Raw genomic sequence first — 10583 nt, 5'->3', positions numbered from 1 at the left:
TTAAGACAAACCTGTTAAGAAGAATTAGAATAATGTCAACAAACATAACTAGACAATTAATTCCAATACTCAATTTCTAACACAGATTTTTTTAAGCATGTTTTAAGAGAAAGAGGGGAATTCAACATATTAAAAATTTTAAATTTTACAGTGTTTACAATTAAACTCAGAAGATTTAAATGAACACAAGCCTATCAAATAATACGTTCTAAGATCAATGTTGAACACAAATCATTATTCAGTTAGATAAATGTATCCAGAATAAATGAGGTAATTAATTGCTATATGTAAAAAATGACTAAATAGGAAGAACCATGTTCCCACTGAAACAAAAAAAGACCTAAAAGATACAAGGAACACACACCAAAGTGATGCAATACGTATGCTACACTTAAAACACACGATAAGCTTTAAGGAAATTAGTTGAAACAAATTCAAAAAAATAGGCACCAGTAAGACAAAACTCTATTGAAAAATGTCAGGATGTATAACCAAAAACTGCATTATGTCCTCATAGGATTATATTTTAGTTTGAAAGAATTTACATTACGATATGACACTATCGTACCTAAATCAAAATCTATGAGATCCATTTTTTATTTCTTGAAAAAAAAATTAAATTAATTTATACTGATTAAATCCACAATTTTTAGCTATAGTGTTCCAGAATCTTGTGTCTTCTGAGGAATATGGGCAGAAGTTAACTTGTGTAAAATTTTTAATTTATATACACGACAACATGTATGAAAACATTTTTGCTTTGAACAAGTTTTTGATTTTTTTTTTGTTTTCACCAAAAAGTTTCTCTTTTAATTTTATATGTCTCATATGGTACTTTGCTGTTAGTATTTTGTAAGTTTAGGTTGGGTTAGGGATGAAAAGGTTGACTGGGGATCGACTTTTTAACAATTTCCTCTATAGAAGTACATGTTTACAACAAACGTTGTATTTGTATGTGTTTTATTTTAATAAAGAAGGATGCAAGGTATTAAAAACATTTCCTGTAAACATATTTAATTTTCCTTTGTAAATATTGTATTACTTATATTTATTGAATAATTACAATACAATAATTTAAAATAACATCAAGATAGACTTCCGAAGAAAACTTCCGGATTACTGAAAAGCTATTGAATTTTCAACATTTAATCCTCCAGTTTGAATTGAATGAGCTACAAAGTTTGAGTAAACTTCCTTTATTAAACAAAACTTGAATACAAACAGCCCTATTGTCTTATCAACTTTCACACTTCAAGCACGTATTTTGACTTCTCCTACAAACTTTAAGTCTGCTTAACTTGTTTACTTTAGCTCTAAAATCAGCATAAGCATTGTTTTTCTCTTCTCTACTTCCCCTCAGTGTTAGTGTTATTACCTGTCTCGCTCAATCTCTTCAAACTTTTTTATCTTGTATTGTTATGTTTATTCAGTATTGTTATCCATTGTTTATTGAGGAACTTAACAAAAGCTTGGCAGTTTCATTTGTCTGACTGTAGGGTCTTTGTTAACAGTAATTCTTTATTGCAATATGGGTAAAATCTTTATAGTATTTGATAACTTTTGATTTTTTTTAATAAATTTAATTCAACATTATCAGTAAAAATATTTTCAAACTTTGTTAAAAATAAAACTTAACAAATAACTTAAATAAAACATGTCAATCTTCAATTTTATTTTTAAAATTTGACACATATTAGAGTTTGAAATAAACAGTTCGGTTTGTGTAATTCACAATTTTTTTATTTTACTCTGAAATTGTAAACCCGTAATTGTATATCATATTTATTTACTACAAACAGGAGACGCCAGCTAAAAAGGTTGGAACGAAAAAAGACATTGTTAATTTACTTTGCAATTTAAATGACAGTGCTCATTTAACAAACGGAACGCCTGGGATGTGAGATCAAATTTGCACTGCATAAGAACATAACCTTAAAATCTGGTCATTTTTAGAATCTGAATGTTTAGTTTGGAAGGAAATTATCCAAATGTAAACTCCAATACTGGAAAATAACAAACATAGCATTGAGGTGAGTCCAAACTAAATTAAAAAGTCACATTGTGCCCAATTTGAAAGGAAATAAGTTATATAAAAACGAACCTGCAAGGTAAATACATTTTTTGTTTACAGCCTACATATTAAACAGCATTAACTAATATTCAGTGATTGCAGACTGAACATCTGTAGTTCGCTTTTTCTTGAATGTGGGGTCAGGTTTATTTTATTAGATCTAAATTAATCTGTAAATTTTCATATTAAGAATAAAGATCTCAAATTTCTACCAAGATCTCTGTTTTTTGTAGCTATTTTATTATTAAATTTTGCAAGGTGTCTTTTCTTTTGAAGAAAAACCCCATCATTTCTAATACGCCAAAATTATATGCCCTATTATCATAAGCGTATTTCTAAAGTCTTATTTTTTCTACAGACTTCTGATATTCCCCTATGTAACATTTTATTAAAGTAGGAACTGCCATTTAACAAATTTTAATTAGATATATTTACAGCAACATGAACTTCATGAACCTAGTTCCCTAGTTCATAAATGGATGGGTTTTAGTTGAGCATGTATAAATATTTTTCCTTACAATACGTGAAGTACTTTGTTACTAACTAAAATTTTAAGTTCCTTCTACTCAATAATATGTTTAGCGTTACTTTTTTTGTTAGTAATGTGATCCATTTTTGTTGTTCTCATAGAACAGGAAGCTGAGAAATTGCACCTAGTCCTAAAAGGACCTTTGCACTGCTTCCGAAGTAATAGGATATTCAGGATGGGTAAGGTTGGGGTAGGGACCGCCTCCTGTCGAGATCCACGAGGATGGATTTTAGGCATTAATCTGAGTCATGTCTCCTTGGAAGAAGGGGAAGCCAGCTCTGTACCAGCCTCTCCAGCCAAAGCAGGCAGGAGGTGGCACACCCTTATGTCTAGTCTAGCAACAGCCCTTAACACTTAGGGAGCCCCACCAACTCCAACAGTCATCTCCTGCAGTAGACCTATTGAAATACTCTTGCACTCCAATATCTTGACATTTGGGGTTACTGATGTGCCACTCCTGGACTTTCATAAGGTTGCTTAGATTTAAGTGACAAATCAGTTGTTGCTGTACTCAGTAAAGGTTCAACTGGAAAGCATAAACCAACCATCAGTGAACCCTCCTGGGATAATGTGATCCGTACCACAAATTTTATGGTTACTGTTACAATTGAATTCATGGCTTCTTAATACATTTGCTCCTTGTGTCAATAGTTATCATATCTGGATACCATTCACTAGCCAAGTTCTACTCACTTTAGGGATGGGATAAACTTGTATTTGACATACTAGGAAATAATATAACACATCAATTTAAATTGATTTAATTCTCATTTCATTATAGTACTGCTCGGCCCAGTCCATCGCCATGTCAAAAACCGAAAGTGGACAGTTCTTTATGAAAGTTTTGCATTCACCTTCAGATACATGATATCTTGTGTCATCATCGCGTTCTGCATTTTCTGATTGCCTGAAACAAGATTTTTAAGCATTTCCATGAAATAAAACATGTGTTCAATTAATTCTATGTCATAGCTATCACTTGACTTTGGTAAAGAGATTATAGCATTAGCAATTTATTGGCTGGATAGCAGGATATTATGTACAAGGGAAATACAGGAACAGCTGGATTCATTCAGTAGGCAAAACATTTTTTTAACTTTAATGCAAACTATATAATTAGTTCTTGGTAAAATGACAACAACAGGAAAAAAGAACAAAGGCTGATGTTGGATGAGTTTGGTACTTGATAAAGATATGATAAAGAAGTAAATTTTTTATAATGAAATAATGTAGTGTAATGTACTTTTTTGTTATCTTTTATTACCTTTCATAGTTTATTTTCTAATTAGTCTCTTTTACTCTCCATCCATAACTTATATTATAGATCTTTTATGAATTTCTTATTAATATATTATTTATTTAGTGCTTGAACATTTTCAAGGGAAAACAGACCAAATTCATATGCTTCTATTGATTTCCTCAAGAACAAAACCCATAACCGGTTCAGAGAACCTAGGCTAATTCCTTTAAGGGGAAAGAATAAGTTGCAAGTAACAAGATAAGGATCTGTTTAGGAGCAGTATAAGAATAACTAGAAAGGCATAATAAGGAATGAAATCATAAGGAGAGTTTACGAGAAGGAGAGTTACAAGAAACAACTATTAGGAAGGATTGTAAGGAATTTACTGAGAAGTTTTTGGACAAAAAAGGGATGAAGGTACAATGGTTTCTGTAGTAGGTATTTGAGAGAGAAATTTAAGAAAGAAGAAAGGGAAAACCTAGAGTCAGCATGTTAAAAGAGGCATGAGGAAACTAAAAATAAAAATGAGAGGATGGTTGAATAGAGAGAGAAGGGAGTAAGATAAAATGAGTTCAGGCAGATTTTATACAAATCAATGATGCTGAAAACTGCTAAAAATTATGATACGAACACCATCTTCATCATTATAATGATGATTGTAATCCATACCTCAAGGACCTTAATACACTTCAGTGTTCTATTAGACAAATTTTTGAGAGCGATTAATCAAAGTATTAGTCCCTCATTTTTTCATACTTTTTAATTACTGTTTTCATAACAATTAGTATCTGCTACATATATAGGAGGGGCCCATGGGACCCAAGCCCTCCCCCTCCCTCCCCCCCCCCAAAAATTATGAAATACAAGCATTAAAAATGAACCCAGTACTTTGCTTCAAGCTAGAACACATTCATAAGGTCTTAAATCTGAACAATTTTCCTCGGGATTAATTCTGAGCCCTTGTTATCAAAAGCTGTCTTATACTTCTTAAACCAGTATTGGCACAGGAAAAAGTGGATGGTTTCATGGAGAAGGGGACAGAATAGCACTTTTCAACAGGCTTCTTAAGGTAAGAGAGTCGGAGTGGAAGGTGGCAAGCAGAGGTGCCTGAACCAAACAGCTGATTCGGAACCTCTAACCATGATTAAATAGAGGGCATGACAAGGTCAACTTCCATCTGACCTAGAAGCTTATGGGTTATGATTGCTTTTTTGGGTATTTGCATAAAATTAGGAGTGACAATAGCACCTTCCAATACTGCCAAGGAGGAAAAAGAGAGCCTGCTGCTAGGATGTTTTGGATCAGCTGACACCAGAGACTCTGGTTGTCTGCATGACAACTTTCCAGGCACAGAAGTACTGGGTGGCTTAAGTAAAGCTCCACAGAGGTTACAGCTTGAAAGAAAGGAAAGATGTGATAAGAGGTTTAGCAGGTCAACGGTCTTTATAACATAGATACTTTCATTCCTGTATAACCCAAAAGGGAAGGTTAGAAGAAGTGAACCATTTAGGATACATGAGTAGCAGACTCCCCACTCCTTAACCCAAAAGCTTAAATAATTAGTCTTATATATACTATCCAAATGTCTATCTTTCAATATACTTAACTTTATAATGACTCACCTGAAAAGTACAAGAAGTAAATCCAGCATCAGGTTTTCGACTTCTTGGGGTACAGTTTGTCTGGCTTCACACAATGCCTTCAGGATACAGGTCCTTCCATCCACTCCATGCCTGGACGGTAACACATAAAAATGAATTAGTTAGTAATAGCTACTTCTTAAAAGTAATACAATTAAACCAGTTTTAATCCAGAAATTATCTACAACATGAAAATGTGAAATAATTATATACAAGTACTGGAAATCGTGGTCATTGCCAAATTATGTGAACTGTTGTCATGCATAATTAATATTTTTACTTAAATAGTTGACAAATACATTTATAAATACAGTTAACTATTTTGATTTGAGTTATATATGAGTATCTTATTTTTCAAAATACAAGAAAATACAAGGGCTACTTTTTTTCAAGCTCTTATGATGCTGTGAAAAAGCCAGTCGAACACTATGATGCAACAATGAGCAATAAATAGTTGGTTACACATCTTCCTCTAAAATTTCACACATTTCCGAGCATCTGATGCTATTACGAGATCATCTAACAACACATAAACATGGCTACTACGATTGATTCTCATGCAAAGTGTGAATTTGTATTCTATATTTCCAAGTTGAAGGACCAAACGCAGCAAAAGTTCACTGAAGAGTGTCACAATTATATGGTGAAAACTTTACGAGTCACGGTGTAGTGAGTGAGTGATGCAGAAAATTTCAAGATGGATGAATTGAAGTTTGTGTCGAAAGAGGCCAAGGACGCAAGTCTTGTTGCAAAAGAAGATCTTGTTGAACGTTGATGAAACAGTTAAAGGCAATCGAAGGTTTACCATTAGTGATTTGTGTGATAAATTCCCGCAAATTTCAAGATCAGCCCTCTGCACTATCATAATAGAACACTGAGGCGACAAGAAACTTGTAGATAACGACAAGACATTGTTCCTTGTTCGTTATGAAGCTGATGGAGACTTTCTTGATTGTGACGGGAGACGAGACATCGGTTCCATGTACTACAAAACTCTGTGGTTTATCTCAAGTCATTGTTGGCAATTGCTCCATGAAGAAGGTAGGTATTTGGAAATTTTTTCCACCATTATGGCAAACTCATCAATGGCGATTAGTTGAAAAGTAACTGTAGTTGTATGTAACCTTTGATAATAAAATTATTTCATTATGCTCCTAGGTTGAAAAACAGCCCTCATAGCATTAATGAGTGCTTCACCTCTTTTGAACTCATGGAGCATTACATCATGAACGTGAAAAGTGTTAAAAATTTAGGATTATTTAGGGTTAAAAGCATTAAAATCATCTCTAGCAAATATATTAACAACAATAGCAATGGAAATTAGTGAGTTGTTATTAAAACTTTTACAATTAACTGTCATTTAAAGTTAACTAATGTTAAAACAAGGTTGGTTATTGCTGTATTTTAACTAGCACACTTGAATTTATCAGCATTGCAGTTGTAGTCACAAAAAGGAAGATTCAAAGTAGTCCTTAAAGAAGAAACATTCTAAGATTCAAGAATTTCCCTAAAACAAAATCGCAATGGTATTAGCCATTTATCGAGACAACTTAGTCACAACAACAACATGACCACTATATCTATATTAATCTGGCAAATAAAACATCTAATCTGACAAAATAGATGTATTACATTAAAAGAGTAATTTATAATAGGAAAAATGTAAATTTTACTTACGGACACAGCGTGCAAGATGTAACCGGTGAGCTGTCAAACGGCTATAAAGTTCAAGAGAAAAAATTACTATACCAATTAGGTTATTATTCTGCGAAGACTTTAGTTCCAAGAACACCAGAGAAAAATAATTCTAACGGTAACAGTATAGTCTGATATGATCTTTCATATGACAATGTTTGCTGTTGAAGCATGGTTGGAATTCTGCTATGATTGCTTACTCGTTGTAACAGTATACAAAATAGCTAGACACTTGGTAGAATTTACCTACAGGATGTAACATAGGTATTATTTTCAAAACTGGGATTTACTGAGAGTTTACACATATGCAAAATGGAAAAACCCAAAAAAGTGATCATTTTGAAAACTTAGGAGATCTTACAAATAAAGAACGTCCTCCAGTTGTCTGAAGACATCTCTGCGGTGTCGACTGATAGCATTCTGGAAGATTGGAGGCTGCCCAAGAGCCGTTTGGGTGAGATCGAGAGGGCTAGGGTCGTGGGGCAGTGGGAACAGCACGTCCAGCTCATGGAACGTGATGACATTCGTTGTGGGCCCAACTCGATAATCTCGGGCTATACCTTTCAGCAGCGAAAATGACATCTACAAGAAAGAAAATCAGTGGAAAACTGGTGACCAAGTGCTAAGTCTAGTGAATAGCAGTAGCTTCACATTCTGACATACTTTAACTTTCCAAAGGCTTGCTTTCACACAGTTGAGAGTGTACTTCTAGGAATTCATAAGCCGAAAGTCTCTAATAGTCTGAATTTGAATCTTCTACTTTCCACTTCTAACTTTCCTTGCCTACAAGCTTCTAGAGACTGGCATAGATCTAAGTTCAGTTCATAAATTTTTATGGTTAGGGTCTACTGATATTTATGTTGAACTACACATACCTATAAACTCATCTATATATTATATAATGACACATAATGATAATAACAGATCTTGTAGGTACTACATATGCTTGCCATTTGTAGGATTCAATACTCAAAACATATCAGATCAGTAGACAACTTTACTCCTTTACAACTTATATTTTAAGTGTTTTTGATTTACGTATTGTAGCCAATCAGTTACGTTATGTTTTCCAAATATACCGTACTAAAATGAAAATTCTGTCAAAACTACGTAATTTTGGCAGTTGTCTATTTTTCAAATTAAATTGCTAAATTACTAGTCTACATGAGGATATCAATTACCTATATTTTAACACAAGATTTAAATTTAACTTCTTATTGATTTTTAATTTTATTTGCTTTTGTACGAATTTTAATTAAATTTGATACCTATTGATTTTGATATATGTTTTTTTCTGGAAATTTAGTTTTGGGTATTTTACAAGGAATTTGAATTTATGTGTGAAATTTAATCTAAAGTATTAGTGCTGCTTAAAAGAATTTTAATTTTTATTAAAAATTAATAACCAATAAATTAATTAACTTAAATTTTTTAACAATTAATGTTTTCCAAATGTTTTTTTTTTTTTTTATTAATGGTTGACTTCCATTTTTCTTATACATTTACATGTTCTATTTTTTAAATTTTGATCATCCATGTGATTGCTAGCAATGATCTTTTACTCAGAATACTCCAAAATGAATATTTCCACAAAAATTTCACAATTCTTTCCACAATTCTTTCCACAATCTAGATATTTTACTTGTAAAGTACTGTGCTAGAGGTTTAAGTGTTTTTAGTCCATATTTCTGAGTATAAAATCTTGACCAAACGTGAAATTAAGCTTTAAGGCATGGAATGTAATAAAAAGTTTATATTAGAAGAAATTCAGAAACAAGTTTAATAGGAATTCATCATATTAATTTTTATTGTTGTTCCACTTTAAGCTGGGTCAGATTATTCAACATTTAACCTTAAAATATAAAATTATACAATCCAAATTTATCTAAAAGAAAGCTGAAAGCATTATTAATACTGAGAACATTCTACAATATTTTGAAAATTGATGAATTGCAATAGTAATAATTGATTATAACCCTATTCTATAAAGGAAGAATATTACTTTCCTGCAAAATGGTAACATTTAAACACTTACCACCACAGTTGCCTTATTGGGAAAATTCAAGTACCTCCTTTTTCTGCTAATTACAGTGGAATTTTCTGCAAGCACAGCAGATAACAGCGTGAAAAACAAAAACACTATCTTTGTTTTTGACATTATAAGTGAAGCACTCTACAGAGTAGCGCGGTCTGAGTAACCACGGTCATCTAATTGTGCTAAGTGATATGGAAAACACTCGATGACGTGTCAACGTACGGAACATGTCAGGAACGTTATTTTCCATTAACAACCAACCTCTTTCTCGCTCCAACAGCCATTTCTTTTGCCACCAAAACTGTTTTTGTAAACAGGTCAAACCTATCTCCTATTCCTGAAAATTAATTTTTTTTTTTTAATTAAAAATTAAATTAAGTAAAATTATAAAAATTAGTATTAATTACATACCAAAGTAGGGCCATAAAGATAACATTGTGCTGATATAGCTCAACCCCCTCAGTCCACTCATATAGTGGCTGAATTATTTAATTTCAAATTTTTCAAAAATTATCCCATCTCACTTGTGTACCATTCCTTCACATTCTTCCATGTTTATTCCAAAATTATATTTCAATGTTCTGTACAAACTAACTACAGTATTAATACCTATGTTTTACCAGATTCCTACAATGTTTATAGGGCCACCTTGCAAAAATATAAACTTTTCAGAACAGATAGCTACGTAAACATTAGATAAGCACCATTCAGAGAATTGCTTGGGTTAGAGTATGCATCATAATCATTATACACTTTAGAGTTCATAAATACACTTTCACACATTCCTGCTTTCTTATGTAACTATGTTGTCTTTTATATTTATATTTAAAAAATGAACCAAATGTATCGATAATACCTTAATTTTCTTTTTTATTTGTTCTATTAGGCAAGGCAGTTCTTCAATCTACAGCTTTTCTTAACTTGTCGCTAGAGATGGTTTCATTATTCTTAGGATGAAAATAAAAATTGGACAGTTGTACCGTACTGTTTGTAAGGTAAGTAAAGAAACTTAAATGTAGAGATGCAAAAAAAATGGTCAGCGATTGAGAGGCTGAAGCAACAATGTTCCACTATCTTCAGCTGATAAAAACATATTTAGTTCAAACTGTAGTACAGTGAACTATATATGAATTTACTGTCATCATCGGAAAACAAAACCGATCATATATATGACTACGGAAATAAAGGTTATTCCCAGTAGTAAGGTTAGATTTAAGATTCAGGAAGGATTTCAGTACGACATCTGCTCTACTAAGTTTGACAAGCCAACTGTTTTCCGCCAGGGATAAGAATTTATGTAGTAGTTTAGCTGCTCTTGATTTCTCACATGCATTCGATTCAGTGAATTTTGATATGTTTTTGGCTAAGCTGCA

General features: G+C 32.4%; 1 protein-coding gene across 1 annotated transcript; it reads right to left on the bottom strand.

Annotated features, from left to right (window-relative positions):
- Positions 1-3345: 3345 nt before the first annotated feature.
- LOC124366511 lies at positions 3346-9356 on the bottom strand. Its single transcript, XM_046823099.1, has 4 exons — positions 9211-9356; positions 7537-7757; positions 5463-5573; positions 3346-3507 (listed from the first exon to the last, which is right to left on the bottom strand). Exons 1-4 carry the CDS (start codon positions 9331-9333, stop codon positions 3351-3353), a joined length of 612 nt encoding a protein of 203 aa, XP_046679055.1. The 5' UTR covers positions 9334-9356; the 3' UTR covers positions 3346-3350.
- Between the last annotated feature and the right edge of the window lie 1227 nt (positions 9357-10583).

This window comes from Homalodisca vitripennis, chromosome 7 (genome assembly GCF_021130785.1).
Source record: "Homalodisca vitripennis isolate AUS2020 chromosome 7, UT_GWSS_2.1, whole genome shotgun sequence".
Lineage (NCBI taxonomy): Eukaryota > Metazoa > Arthropoda > Insecta > Hemiptera > Cicadellidae > Homalodisca > Homalodisca vitripennis.
Note: the sequence above shows the minus strand (reverse complement) of the source record. Positions and strands in the feature narration are given on the sequence as shown.

Bases quoted from the DNA above. Each gene is read 5' to 3' on its own strand.
- LOC124366511 (XM_046823099.1), bottom strand. From the start codon at position 9,333: ATGTCAAAAACAAAGATAGTGTTTTTGTTTTTCACGCTGTTATCTGCT. The intron at 7,758-9,210 runs GTAAGTGTTTAA...TCTTTCTTGTAG, and splicing joins CCAATAAGGCAACTGTGGTG to ATGTCATTTTCGCTGCTGAA. The intron at 3,508-5,462 runs GTGAGTCATTAT...ATCTTGTTTCAG, and splicing joins TTACTTCTTGTACTTTTCAG to GCAATCAGAAAATGCAGAAC.